This window comes from Triticum urartu, chromosome 2A, assembly GCF_056163025.1.
Source record: "Triticum urartu cultivar PI428250 chromosome 2A, HENAU_Tu73, whole genome shotgun sequence".
In the NCBI taxonomy this organism is placed as follows: domain Eukaryota; kingdom Viridiplantae; phylum Streptophyta; class Magnoliopsida; order Poales; family Poaceae; genus Triticum; species Triticum urartu.
In genome coordinates this window covers 432,191,575-432,205,622 of record NC_141874.1, presented here as the reverse complement: position 1 = coordinate 432,205,622, position 14,048 = coordinate 432,191,575, and the positions used below count along the sequence as shown (strand labels likewise).

The 14,048-nt window shown below is 46.2% G+C and overlaps 2 protein-coding genes across 2 annotated transcripts; one reads left to right on the top strand and one right to left on the bottom strand.

Annotated features, from left to right (window-relative positions):
• Nucleotides 1-723: 723 nt before the first annotated feature.
• On the bottom strand, nucleotides 724-5,467 carry LOC125537867 (Nucleic acid-binding, OB-fold-like protein). The gene is made up of 3 exons (XM_048701185.2): nucleotides 4,888-5,467; nucleotides 4,219-4,425; nucleotides 724-1,010 (listed from the first exon to the last, which is right to left on the bottom strand). Exons 1-3 carry the CDS (start codon nucleotides 5,341-5,343, stop codon nucleotides 867-869), a joined length of 807 nt encoding a protein of 268 aa, XP_048557142.2. The 5' UTR covers nucleotides 5,344-5,467; the 3' UTR covers nucleotides 724-866.
• Nucleotides 1,909-3,194, top strand: LOC125537866 (protein ALP1-like). The gene is given in 2 exon segments (XM_048701184.2): nucleotides 1,909-3,034; nucleotides 3,037-3,194. Coding segments are annotated over 2 exon segments (1,284 nt in total).
• Nucleotides 5,468-14,048: the final 8,581 nt, after the last annotated feature.

The following is a 14,048-nucleotide window of genomic DNA, read 5'->3' as shown; positions in this document are numbered from 1 at the left end:
GGTGAATCGACGCAGAAATTGCCCCGCCTCTCCCGTCGCCTGCAAACAGAATAGGGAGGAGGAAGGGGACAGGTGGTGCGGGGTGATTTTCCCCTGGAATTACTGTTCACAGGCCCCACCAAAACCGCTGTCGGATGTCTTCCTGGCGCTTCGATCCATCGCAACAATCGACGGCTCTCTCGCGTGCGCTCGAGACAGCGATCCAGCGCAGCTGCGCGATGGAGACCTCTTGAAGAGAGAATGGTTGTCAATCATCCATTGAAGGCCAGTTTTTCTTTGCTTTTTTCCAAATTCTGTACCTCTTATATGATTATTATAATTATAGTATATGGTTGAGATTTGGATGAGGTCTTTATTATACTTTAGTACAGATGCAGACTATTTCTTTGTGAATTAGTCAATACGTGCAAACCTTATCAGTAAGGCAAAAATCACAAGAAAACAGAACTACAAAATAAATGAGATCACGATGCATCAGAGATGTATACAACTCTAACTGGAGGACCATCTGGTTGCTCCAGCTACACCCTTCGTGATCCAACAACCAAGTCATAACTTATTTCCAGCCACAGATGTTGAAAATCATCATTTAAAAGTCTAAGGACCAAAACAGGTTAGCTAATCAACAGTTATGCAAAATTCAATTGTTAATCTTGGATTGAAGTGAAAGAGAAGATAAATTCCATCCATGGACTCACTTTTGAGCTTTGACCACTGAGAAACTATAAAATGTGGTTACTATCAATAAAATATCCTCAGAAGCAATCTTTTCATTAAAGATTTCACTCCTACTATAATTAATTTCAGGGAAATACATTATATGGATACAGCCAAAAAGGAAGAAGAAATAATCTCTTCAATCAGTATTATGACACGCTTGCACCCTGCAATGATTTGCAGAAAACCATGCCTGCTGAGGTGCGCATTGGTTGCTCACCAAGAACTGCTACGCAGTTATCCGTTGTCTTAAGGTGAGGCTGAACAGATTCCCAAATCTTTTTCTTTTGAACCTGGCAAAAATACAGCAATCCATGAGATGTGTTGCTGCAAAATAACTTCCATGGTAACCCATTTCTGCAAAATAATTTCTTACATAGGCTGGATTCATGGAAGTGGACAAAATGCAACATGGCTCTAGGCCTATCAAGATTTTGAATATTATATTATTTCCACATAAATAACAAGTCATAGTATTTTAGCACTTATGTTTTACTAAGCGTTTCATGACCTAACAACCATGGACTGCCTCTCAAGAATCCACAGCAGTTACCAGAAAATATCAGCGAGATATCAGTTTTCACTGCAGGTTTTCTCACCAAATTTAGCCTGCATAAGATGCAGACCTAAGAGCAACTCTAGCAGACCAAGCAAAAAGCCCTGACCCGCAAAATAACCGCCAAAATGCGGGTCGGCGCGGAAAATCCCGCCCGAACAGACCCCGCAAACGCGGCCGGCCCGCAAAATTTTTTTGAGGGGCGCGGCAAAATCTCGGCCCCAACCCGCGAATACGCGGGTTTCCCCCTCGCCCCTACGGTGCCCCGTATCGCATTGAAGCGGTTGGCGGGAGGGACATTTCAGCCCGCGCCCTTTCCCCATCTCCTTCGCCACCGCCCGCCCTTGGTTCCGCCCGTCCGCCGCCAGCGAATCCGGCCAAATCTGCGGGCGGAATCGCGCCACGGGGGCGTCCCCCATCCTCCAGCACCGATTCGCTGCACCGCCCCCCCGGATCCGGCGAGAAGAGCCGCCCCTCGTCGCTGTCGCCGCCGGGGATCGACCGACCTCGAGCCCGCCCCTCGTTGCCGCCCGGGATCACCCGCCACACGAGCCGCCGGTCAGTGTTTGTTTTGTGCTTTGTGCTGAGTGTTATGCCTAGTTGATTGACGCGGCATGCGATTCTTGTCCATGTAGATGGAATTGAGCCCGTGCGAGAAGTTCTTGCTCTCCGATTCGGATGACTCGGATGTTGAGACGATGCTTGCGACCTTTCGGCAGCAAACATTAGTGATGACACTTGCCGTGAAGGAGCACAAAGACGAGAACCGAAAGAGGCGGCGAGGATCGACCGTCGGGCGTCTTTGCATTCCTCGGAATCGCCATCTCGGGAACGAGATGTTGATGCAAGACTACTTCGTGGAGAATCCAACATATCCACCGCACCTCTTCCGGAGAAGGTACCGAATTCGCCGATCCCTCTTTGTGAAAATTGTTCAAGCTTGCGAGGCAAATTGTCGGTATTTTACTCAAAGAAGAAATGTTGCGGGCTTAAAGGGATTTAGTGCATATCAAAAAATCTCCGCAGCTATGCGGGTGATTGCATATGGCGTTCCGGCTGACTATGCCGATGAGTACCTTCGCATTGGTGAAGATACCACAATTGAGTCAGTGCGTAGATTTGCCAAAGTGATCATCCATGTCTTTGGTCCTGAATATCTTCGGGCACCCAACGAGGATGACACAAAGAAATTGATGGCATCTAATGAGAGGAGAGGTTGGCCTGGCATGCTAGGTAGCATTGATTGTATGCATTGGACTTGGAAAAATTGCCCGAAGGCATGGCAAGGAATGTATTGTGGCAAGTCTCGTGATGCAACAGTTGTGCTAGAGGCCGTAGCATCCAAGGATTTATGGATTTGGCATTGCTTCTTTGGTATGCCGGGCACTCTCAATGATATCAATGTGGTGCAACGGTCTCATTTGTTTGCTAGGCTTGCTAGTGGTGATGCTCCTGCTTACAACTACACTATCAATGGGCATGAATACACAAAAGGGTACTATCTTGCAGATGGTATATACGCTCCTTGGTGCACCTTTGTCAAGAGCATCAAAGATCCCAAAACTAGAAAACATTGTGAATTCGCAAGGGTGCAAGAGATAGCCCGAAAAGACATTGAAAGAGCATTCGGGGTTTTGCAATCTAGGTTTGCCATTGTTCGTGGTCCTGCTCGTTTTTGGGACAAGAGGACCTTGAAAAATATCATGACATGCTGTGTTATCCTTCACAATATGATCCTCGAAGATGAGAGAGGAATGAACTTGGCTTCTACGACAATGTGGGTACCCGTGTCAAACCAGCTAGAGACCCTAACCGCATTAGAGCTTTTCTTCAGACCTACAAAGAGATTGAAAATGCAAACACCCACTTTCAACTTCAGGAGGATCTCATTGAGCACCATTGGCAAAGGGCTGGACAGTAACAAACTCATTTTTCTATTCATTTGAATTTGTATTCGGGACAAGTTTTGTATTGCATTATTTAGTTCGCTTTGGTGATTTGAATAATAATTTGTGATGTGGATGATTGTTGTATTGTGTTGGTATTGAATAATTATTTAGTTTGCTTCCGTGATTTGAATAATTATTTTGTAGTGTGGATGTTTGTTTTATTTTTGTGGTGTGGTATTGATATTTGCGGACCGGCGGGATGCGGGATGCAGCAGCGCAAGAGCAGACCCCGCAAAGCTGACCCGTAAAAAAGTATATTCCGCGAATATCCTTTTATACGGGTCTGTTTGGGGGGTCTGCCTCTGCGACCGTCCGCGCCGGCCCGCAAAGCCGTTTTTCCGCGAACTGCAAACGCGTTTTGCGGGGCCGGCGGGATGCGGGGTCTGCTAGAGATGCTCTAAGAATGAGTACTACATCACAAAGAAAGACAACAATGCGGCAGTTAGCCGTGAAAGCTGTTTCTGCAAATTACTCGGCGTAGAACGAATTGTGTTAAATTTGGCAAGAAATCTGTTTTCAATACATTACTTTTGCTCACTAGGTTTACATAAGCATCATATATTTTGAAAAGAAGTTGCAGAAAAATCCAGATAATTTCAAATATTAGTTTTGTGACCAATATATCAAGTGGGACATGGGTTGTAACTATGTAGATGGTTTAGACCACATATATCATGTTCCTTGCTTCGAAATTCACGGAACATATCTTCAGTGGCTCTGTACTGGTTCATATGTGAATGCATAATGTACTACCCATGGTTTCTAGCCGCAACTAAAACTGTAATCCCTTCCATGTGCCTGACTCATTCATTGGAGCCATCGTGAGCAACATCTAATCAAAATTAATATTGTTCATGGCAACATGTAGAACATTAAGGAAAATCATTTCACAGTTGAACGGACTACACACACAGAAAATTAACTGTAGTAATCTGCAGCATAACTAGGATCGTCAAGAGACAATGCAAAGACAAATGTCTAAATTGTAAGTGATACCTGGTTTCCTGTTGCAGGTTCTGATTGAATACTCTTTTCATCTTCAGATCCAAACCATACCCTTTCACCGGGAACAGAACCTTCTGGAGGGGCGAGCAACTCAACATTCTCGTGAGAAGCATCAGAGGCACACATAAGCATGCCATTAGACTTGATGCCGCGCATGTTTCTTGGTTTCAGGTTAGCAAGAACAATGACATTGCTGTCCTGCATAGATCGCATGCCATAGCTGATGTCATCAGTATTCAGTAAAATAGAAGAAAAAATAACTTGCACTTCATTGCAGACCATCTATTATATTCCCCAAAATGTCAATAAACATAATAGAATGCAACCGTAGAGTGAAGCATCAGGATCTTGGCTCAAGCTAGCCCAATCCTGGTAAATTCAGGAAGGTTGGCACCTGGTATTATCTTACCAAGTGAATCTTTATTTCTAGCACAATCATTAAGCAAGTTGTACACTTCACCTAATAGCGACGTTCCTTTTAATAGATACCAAAAATTCCAGTTTGTCCACATAGATACCAGTACTAAGGAGTAGTCACTTATCCATCAAAATGCGCAAATTATGTGATCTATACAAAAACTTGAGCATACTAGACAAGTACATCATTGCTGAATAACTGAAAAATCTTGGATGGACGAGTTCTCATGCATCATTCATTACCTGGAGTTGGTCGAGGGGTAAGTACTTGACGAGGCCGCTGCAGATGGTGCGCGGCTGCTCCTCGCCGACGTCGACCTCCTCCACGTACAGAGTATCCGCCTCCGGGTGCAGCCACGCCTTCACGATCCGCCCCACCCGGATGTCCAGGAGGCCAGCGAGCTCGCCCACCGGAACCTCGCCTTTCTCCTCCTCCCCAGCCGCGGGCGCCGGCTTCTTCTCCTCTACAGCCGCCTGCGTAGGGGCCGGTGCGACGACGGCGTCGGAGGAAGGCGAGGAGCAAGAGCAGAAGAGGGCGGCGGATCTCGCAGCCGATAGCGGTGCCAAGAACGAGATGGATTTGGCTATGCCCCTGCAGCCAACTCGGGTCCTGGCGAGGATGGGAGTTGAAGGCGAGGAAGGGAGGAGGAGGTGGACGCGACAGCTTGATGCGAAGGCCATTCTCGCTGCGGCCATCATCGTCGTGGCGCTCTCAGGCTTCAGCTGCCGCCGGTCCGGTTCGTCTCCGCCGCAAGGCGAGGCGCTGGGATTTTATCCGATGGGGAAGGAAGGGCCCAAGTGATCCACAGGCCCATGTGTGGAACAGTGCAAGCAAATGCGTCGTTTTATTTACAGTACTCACTCCGTCTCGGTGCATCAGGCAGACATCTAGTAACAAAAACCAGATAGTCCTAAAATAACAAAGTGCCGAAGCAGTAGTAGTATTAGTTGTATGCATATTAATTAGGCTCATTTATTAATTGGAGCAACCTATGCATGTAATGGGAGGGTCATTTCATCACTCAAGCAGTAGCACGGATTTGTTATGTTGGGAGGGTCATACTTAAAACCAGCGGGGTTGTTATCCATGCTACGCGCTGGTCATATGCAGTTGGGGTTAAAGGGGTGATGGAAATGGCATGGGTTAAAGTTAGCAATGTCCCTCTAGACAAAAAAATTGAAAAAAATCTGACTTATGTAGCAGCTCTGGTTGGGGTTCCTTTGAAAATTGATGCAGCTACCTTACACCGCCCGGCCTTTGTTCGGGTCAGGTTGGGATGCAGGAATGTTGATGAGATCTCTGTGATAGCCGAGGCTATCCTCGGAGATCACTTCTACGATTTCTTTTATGAGATAGACTAGATCCTGGTGAGAGATCCTAAAAGAGAAAAAGAGAGGGTGCATGCACCTTTTAACCATGATAAGAACAATAATGAAAAGAAAGAATGTCTCCTCATCGATTCCTGGAGCTCAAATGGGCGGCATACCCAATGGGCTTGGAGGGAATTCTCCCTGCATTCCCCATGAAGGTAAACCAGACCCCATCCAGGATTCACAAGAGAGTACCGAGTCTGATGAATCTCTCCATATTACTCTTCTCATTGAAACCATGGCTTGTGAGATGGCTCGGGAAAAAGTAAGGCCCCCTGTTGAGATATCTACAGATCTATGCATGAGTAAATCGGAAAAATCTTACTTTGACATTGTTAAATCCTCTCACCAGGTGGTGGATGTGACTGATCACTGTGATCTTAGTCTGACAATCACTAATGAGTACAAGGTTGAGTCGCTGATGTTGAGATGAACAGTGAGATGTTCCCTGATCCTCCTGTGGTTACCGAGGAAAACCTTCGCTTCAGCCTGCGCAGTGCACAGAACAAGATGGAGAAAGTTGAAGAGAAGGCCATGGTAGCGGCGAAAAAACGAGACTTAGAAGGTATACCTCAAAATCTCAACTCTTTCGATGCACTGTACAATCATCATCTTATTATTGGGGCTGTCAAAATGGGAGTCAACACTCCAGACACTGATTTTACCGGTGTTGATATCCTTAGAGAACTTGAGATATAGAAACATGGAAAATCCCGAGGGGCAATATGATAAACCCAATATCAAAAAAAAGAAAATGATTCTTACTAATGCAAAAGGGGACCAGACACCTTTGAACATGAATTGGGAAGAAGATAATGATGTAGACGAGGACAAATTTACTGTGGTGCGGTCTAGGAAGAAGAGAGAAGGAGAAGCCAATGTGGTTGTAGCCAGACCTGTCACCAGAAGTCAAAAAATGGGTTATCCTTATATAATGAGGCTGGAAGCTCTACTCTGTCTCCTAGTAGAGCTACCAGAAAGGGTGGGACAAAAAAGAAAAAATGAACAGTATCTTTTGGAATTGTAGAGGAGCAGGTACAAAAGGGAGGACTACCTGCTTCTCTGACATCATCAGAGATCACTCCCTAGACTTTATGGGTAGCCTAGATACTAAGAAAGAAAACTTTACTCCTAAGTATCTTAGGAAGATTGACCCCTTTAAGAAACTTAGTTGGAATTGGATTCCTTCTATAGGTAAATCGGGTGGAATTTTATGTGGGATCGATCAAGAAAGAAACCTTAGAAATAATTTCATGGACGGCAGGTAGATATCTGCTGCAGGCCATAGTTTTTGGTATTAAGCTTAACAATGTTTGGACCCTAGTGGGGGTTTATGGGGCAGCACATGATGACAAGAAGGATGAGTTCCTTGAGGAATTAACCCTCATGTGTAACAATATTAAAAAACCCTATCTAGTCGGTGGTGACTTCAACATTCTACGAGAGAGTAGTGACAAGAATAAGTGCCTTGATCGCTCCCAATACATGGATAGATTCAATTCTATCGTTCGGTCTTTGAACCTTAGAGAGATTCATATGGGAGGAGGTAAATTAACCTGGACTAATAAACAGAGACACCCCACGCTCGAGAAGCTCGATAGAGTGCTCATGAGCTTTGACTGGGAAGAACTATTCCCACTAGTTGTAGTACGAAAGTTAGTGAGGGACGTCTCTGATCATAATCCTTTGCTGTTGACAACGAATCCTATGAAAAAATACCCCCCCCCCCGCCAGCGTGAGTTCATATTCGAACTAAGCTGGTTAAAAATGAAGAGTTTTATGCTAAAGCTAAGATCATTTTGGGAGCATCCTATTCATTCTGAGGACCCTATTGACATCCTGAACATAAAACTAAAACGCATCAAGAAATATTTTAAAGGATGGGGATCTCACTTCTTTGGCCATACTAGTAAGAGAAAAAAATGGATTAAAAATGAGCTGGAAGAGATTGAGAAGAAAGAGGAATCTGGAACCCTAGACCCAGAAATCTATGAGAGAAGGACTGTCTTGTGTGATGAGCTGAATGAAATCCTAGTTGATGAAGAGCTCTTCTGGCTTCAGCACTGGAACGAACGATGGCTACTAAAAGGGGATCATAATACGACCTACTTCCATCGTATAGCTAATGGAAAAAAGGAAGAATACTATTCACTCCCCACTGATGGGGAGGTGATTATAGAAGGGACAAAAGATCTCCTAGCCCATGCCACATCCTATTACAAGGAGCTCTTTGGCCCTGCCAATGGGAACTTATTCCATCTATCATCTGAAACCTGGTCTAGGAATGAGAGGCTTACTGAAGATGATAATCTTATCCTTACCAGTGTTTTTACAGAAGAAGTTAAGAAAGCCCTTTTTAGTATGGAAAGCAATAGAGCTCCTGGCCGTGATAATATCCCAGCTAAGTTTTATAAACACTGCTGGGATTTCGTCAAAAAAGATATTATGCGGTTGTTTGAAGCCTTCCATAATAATACCCTGGATGTGGCTTGTTTGAATTACGGGATTATCACCTTGATTCCAAAACTAAGTGGGGCAAAAAGAATCCGGCAGTATCATCCCATTTGCCTACTGATATGTCCGTACAAATTAATTACTAAGGTGTTGGATAACAGGGTAGCTATCTTTGCAGACAAGTTGATTAGCAAACATCAAAATGCCTTCATTAAGCACATAAAGATTATGGATGGGATCCTCACGTTGCATGAAGTGCTGGATCACACCCACCAAAGAAAGAAAGTTGGGATAGTGTTGAAATTGGACTTCGAAAAAGTTACGATAAGATAAACTAGGACTTTCTACTTAAATGCCACCGCAATTGCAGATTTGGCCCTACTTGGTGTGGTTGGGTAGAAAAAATTCTCCGAAATGGTACTTTGAGTATCAAACTCGATAATGAAAACGACCCATACCTCCAAAGCCACAAAGGGGTCCGTCAAGGCGACCCCCACTCTCCCTTCCTGTTTAATCTTGTTGTAGAAACTTGTGACGCCCCAAGACCGGAGCTTCAGATGCCTTCTAGGGTTTCCGAGATTCCGTCGTGTGACTTGTTTGGTTCATTGCTTTCATCATTGCATTGTTTGCATTGCATCATGTCATCATGCCATCATGTCTTTTTTTAACTCAACTAAATAAATGGCATGGATCTTTGATCCATTTAAATCGAGGGAATTCACATAGTGAGTTCTCTTTATAACACATATCCTCCTGATAGTAGGGAGCTATATTAAATATTTCTTTAATTTGAAATTCACCATAACACACTTGCAAAAATCCCAATGCTTTAGTTATCACAACTCTTGGCCTCTATCTTTGCTATATATCTTTTCTCTATTTTCTGGAGCTCCACCAAGTATCCGAACATTTTTTTTGGACCTCCTATCACCCACTTCCTATGCAAATCATTTGAATTTAAATCAAATGAGTTTGAATTTAAATCTTTCTATCATGGCCTTTTCTATTTTCTCGGAACGAGCATATTTTTGCGAGTCCGAAAAAATATTCCGCATGCCCAAATCCTTCCTCTAATCCTTTCTTTCTTTGCGGTTTTCTGTTTTCTAGAAGGTTTTTTTAAAAAAAGACTTAAGGGAGAGAGAGCCCAGCCAGGCCTCTGGCTACCTGGGCCTCCCATCACCAGCACCGACCCTTTTGACCCTTTAGGCCCAGCCAGCCCCGCCTTCTCAACCCTAGCCACGCGCACCCCCTCCTCATCGTTTTCCTTCCGCCGCCAGCAAGCGCATGCCCACACCCTAGCCTGTTGCGATCGATCCCCATCACCAGCGCCATCCTCCTCCTCCCTCTCGCTCCTCTGAACGACCCTTTCCCTTGCTCTCTTCCACCACCGCCACTGCCTTCGACCACCAGGAGGCCGCCGCATCGCCAGGAGATCGCCGTGTCACCGGGGACACCGAGCGCTGTCTCTCTGTGTAGCGACTCTTGCCCGCCTTCGCCTTGCATCCACCGTGCCTCGTCCCTCTCCGCTCGCGTTGCCCGCTGGCCCCGACAAGCGTAGCACCGACGAGCCCCTCCCGGACACCTTCAGCTTCTCCTCACCTTGCGTCGCCCCTCTTCCTCGGGTCCTCGCCATGAACCTGCTTCCAGCGCTGGCGAACCCTCCAACGTGCGGGACTCCTCTCCTTGCACGCCTGCGACCCCTGCATCACTCCCGAAGTTCACCTTGCGCGCGCCCCCGACGACTTGCTACAGCTTCGTCCGCTAGCTCATACAACCATGGCCGCCACAGGGGCCTCGCGTCTGATCCCCTCGCCGAGGCCATGGATGCCTGCGGCTCTGCCTTCCTGCACCTCCACACGCCGCCCGCACATGCCATCAACCGCTCCTGCTGCCTCCAGGCTGCTCTCCCCGTCCATCATGAGCTCAACCCCCCTGCTGACCCGTCGGCCTTGTTGCCCCTCTTGGCGCTGTCAAGTCCCGGCAACTAGGGAGGCCAAGAATGTCTTCGTGGATTCGACAAGTACCTACACCGGCAAGACTACACGGACGTTCATTCCACTACAGCAGTGAAACGTCAAGGTCGACTATGTTTTGTTGCCCCGTTCGGAATCGTCAAGTACCGGAAGACCACAAGGACACCAAGTACCAGGACGACGAGGACCTCCAAGTTCGTCTTCCGCCGTCTCCGAAATCGTCAAGTACCACTATGAGATGTGCCACTACTTCCACGATGAAACGAGAACAACTACCGTCATTGAAGGCCGTCAAGTGAACATCTACCGACAACGTGTACGACCTACTCCGTGAACGTGTACCACTACGCCCGGAGGCATCGGATCCGGCAAGTCCAACAATGACTATGCTCAACTACCCACGACCCTGAACGTCTATGAAAACGTGTACCGATACCCCCGCCCGAACGTCTTCAGAACATGTACCGTCAACCCCCGAAGACCCGTGGACGGCAAGTTCCTTGTTGACCCTGAACACCTACGGAGTGTGAACATCTACGAAGCGAGAATGACTACTTCCACTACTGCCGTCGCGAGAATGCCTACTTCCCTCTATGAACTTGATCCGTTTCGATAATGCACGCGTCAAAAGGTATAACCCCGAGACGACACCCGTGAACGAATAAATGCATGTTGTATGAGATGCACCCTTGTTCGCCTCGAGTCCGAACTGTCAGTGCACGTTGCCCCTCTTTTGCCTTGCCATCGACATGTGGGACACCCGGTATCCGGGATCACTCCCCGCCACTCTTGCACGTTTCGCGCACCCACACTTGTTCCTTTGCACTAGCATCTCATTTGAGTTGCCGGATCACCGGAATGTTGCCATGGTAACATTTCCGTTTCGCCGCCGTGGCACCCCTTTTTCCTTCCGCCATGGCGACAAATGCCTCATATCTTATCATCTCAACATTTTCATAAATATTGCATATAAACTTGCATGTCATCCGCATCATGATAACAACATCAAGAATGTTTTGTTTGCATTAATTTGCTAAATGCATATGAGGTTTTACCGGACTTGTTGTTTGTTGCTCCGGCCTCATTTAAACTTGCCTAGTTAAGTAGTTTTATTATGCTTCACCTCTTGCCATGCTAACAACATTTAATATTGTTGAGTACCTAACCGAGAGTGAACTAAATAATTGATGTGGTGTTCCGTCAATATGCAACGGAGTTGCATATTGAGCTCCACTTAATTTGTAGGATTGTTTGTGCACTTTGCCATGCCATGCTTCATTAAACCAGGCATGCATCATAGTTGGTTGTGCATCATGCCATGTTCATGTGTTGGTTGTTTACTATGTTGTGTACTTCTTTCCGGTGTTGCTTCTTCGGGTTGGTTCCGATAACGTTGCGTTTGTGAGGATTCGTTTGACTACGTCCGTTTGTCTTCTTCATGGACTCGTTCTTCTTCCTTGCGGGATCTCAGGCAAGATGACCATACCCTCGAAATCACTTCTTTCTTTGCTTGCTAGTTGCTCGCTCTATTGCTATGCCTATGCCGCGATACCTACCACTTGCTATATCATGCCTCCCATTTTTCCATGTCAAACCTCTAACCCACCTTGTCCTAGCAAACCATTGTTTGGCTATGTTACCGCTTTGCTCAACCCCTCTTATAGCGTTGATAGTTGCAGGTGAAGATTGGAGTTTGTTCCTTGTTGGAACATGGATATTTGTTGGGATATCACAATATCTCTTATTTATATTAATGCATCTATATACTTGGTAAATGGTGGAAGGCTCGGCCTTATGCCTGGTGTTTTGTTCCACTCTTGCCGCCCTAGTTTCCGTCATACCGGTGTTATGTTTCTTGATTTTGCGTTCCTTACGTGCTTGGGTTATAATGGGAACCCCTTGACAGTTCGCCTTGAATAAAACTCCTCCAGCAAGGCCCAACCTTGGTTTTACCATTTGCCACCTAAGCCTTTTCCCTTGGGTTCTGTAGACTCAAGGGTCATCTTTATTTAAACCCCCCCGGGTCAGTGCTTCTCTAAGTGTTGGTCCAACCTGAGCGATGTCCGGCGCCCCCTGGGCAACCAGGGTTTATGCCAACCCGACGTCTTGCTCATCTGGTGTGCCCTGAGAACGAGATATGTGCAGCTCCTATCGGGATTTGTCGGCACATCTGGGTGGCTTTGCTGGTCTTGTTTTACCATTGTCGAAATGTCTTGTAACCGGGATTCCGAGTCTGACCGGGTCTTCCTGGGAGAAGGAATATCCTTCGTTGACCGTGAGAGCTTGTGATGGGCTAAGTTGGGGCACCCCTGCAGGGTTATGAACTTTAGAAAGCCGTGCCCGCGGTTATGGGCAGATGGGAATTTGTTAATGTCCGGTTGTAGAGAACTTGACACTTAACTTAATTAAAATGCATCAACCGTGTGTGTAGCCGTGATGGTCTCTTTCCGGCGGGGTCCGGGAAGTGAACACGGTGTTGGAGTTATGCTTGAACGTAAGTAGTTTCAGGATCACTACTTGATCACTTCTAGTTTATGACCGTGCTTTGCTTCTCTTCTCGCTCTCATTTGCGTAAGTTAGACACCATATATGCTAGTGCTTGCTGCAGCTCCACCTCATACCTTTTCCCTACCCATAATCTTAAATAGTCTTGATCGCGAGGGTGTGAGATTGTTGAGTCCCTGTGACTCACAGATACTTCCAAAACCAGTTGTAGGTGCCAATGATGACCGTGCAGGTGAGCCAACCCAGCTCAAGGAGGAGCTCGATGAAGATCTCGTTCATTGTGTTGTTTCGTTTCCAGTTGATCAGTAGTGGAGCCCAGTCGGGGCGATCGGGGATCTGTAGCATTAGGGATAGTCCTCTTTTATTTTGGTTCCGTAGTCGGACCTTGATTATATTTGGATGATGTAATGCTATATTCATGTATTGTGTGAAGTGGCGAGTGTAAGCCAACTCTGTACCTCTTTTTTATTCAGTACATGGGATGTGTAAAGATTACCCCTCTTGCGACATGCCTACAATGCGGTTATGCCTCTAAGTCGTGCTCCGATACGTGGGAGATATAGCTGCATCGTGGGTGTTACAAGTTGGTAATCAGAGCCTTCCCCGACTTAGGAGCCCCCTGCTTGATCGAATCACTGGCGTTATCGAGTCTAGAAAAATGTTTTGAGTCTTTTAGGATTATATATATAGGAGAGTAGGATTCTTTTTACTCCTCAGTCCTTTCGTCGCTCTGGTGAGGCTTCCTGACGTAGAGTTTTGACTCTTCTCTTCTCAAATTTCATGAATTTTTTTTAGGATCACGCGGGTATCTTAGAATCGTTTCAATGGTTTTGTGACGAGAACATTGTTCTTGGTGCCTCCTGACATTTAGGGGCTGTGGCAGTGTTCCGGGGAGTTGAGCTCCGAGGTGCTGTCATCACAATTTTATCGTTGCAGTTCTGGAATACCTGAGTTTCGCTGACATAGAAAATCTCTTTTATGCAGTTGTTGGTGAGATAACCTCGACGCCACCCAGTACTGGGGTGGGAGTTCGGGAGTATTGCCATAACTCGTATAACGGATGCTTTTTGAAGGTTGAGGTAGATGATTTCCGAAGGTTTC

Bases quoted from the DNA above. Each gene is read 5' to 3' on its own strand.
- LOC125537867 (XM_048701185.2), bottom strand. From the start codon at position 5,343: ATGATGGCCGCAGCGAGAATGGCCTTCGCATCAAGCTGTCGCGTCCAC. The intron at 4,426-4,887 runs GTAATGAATGAT...CGATCTATGCAG, and splicing joins TACCCCTCGACCAACTCCAG to GACAGCAATGTCATTGTTCT. The intron at 1,011-4,218 runs GTATCACTTACA...TATTTTTGCCAG, and splicing joins AACCTGCAACAGGAAACCAG to GTTCAAAAGAAAAAGATTTG.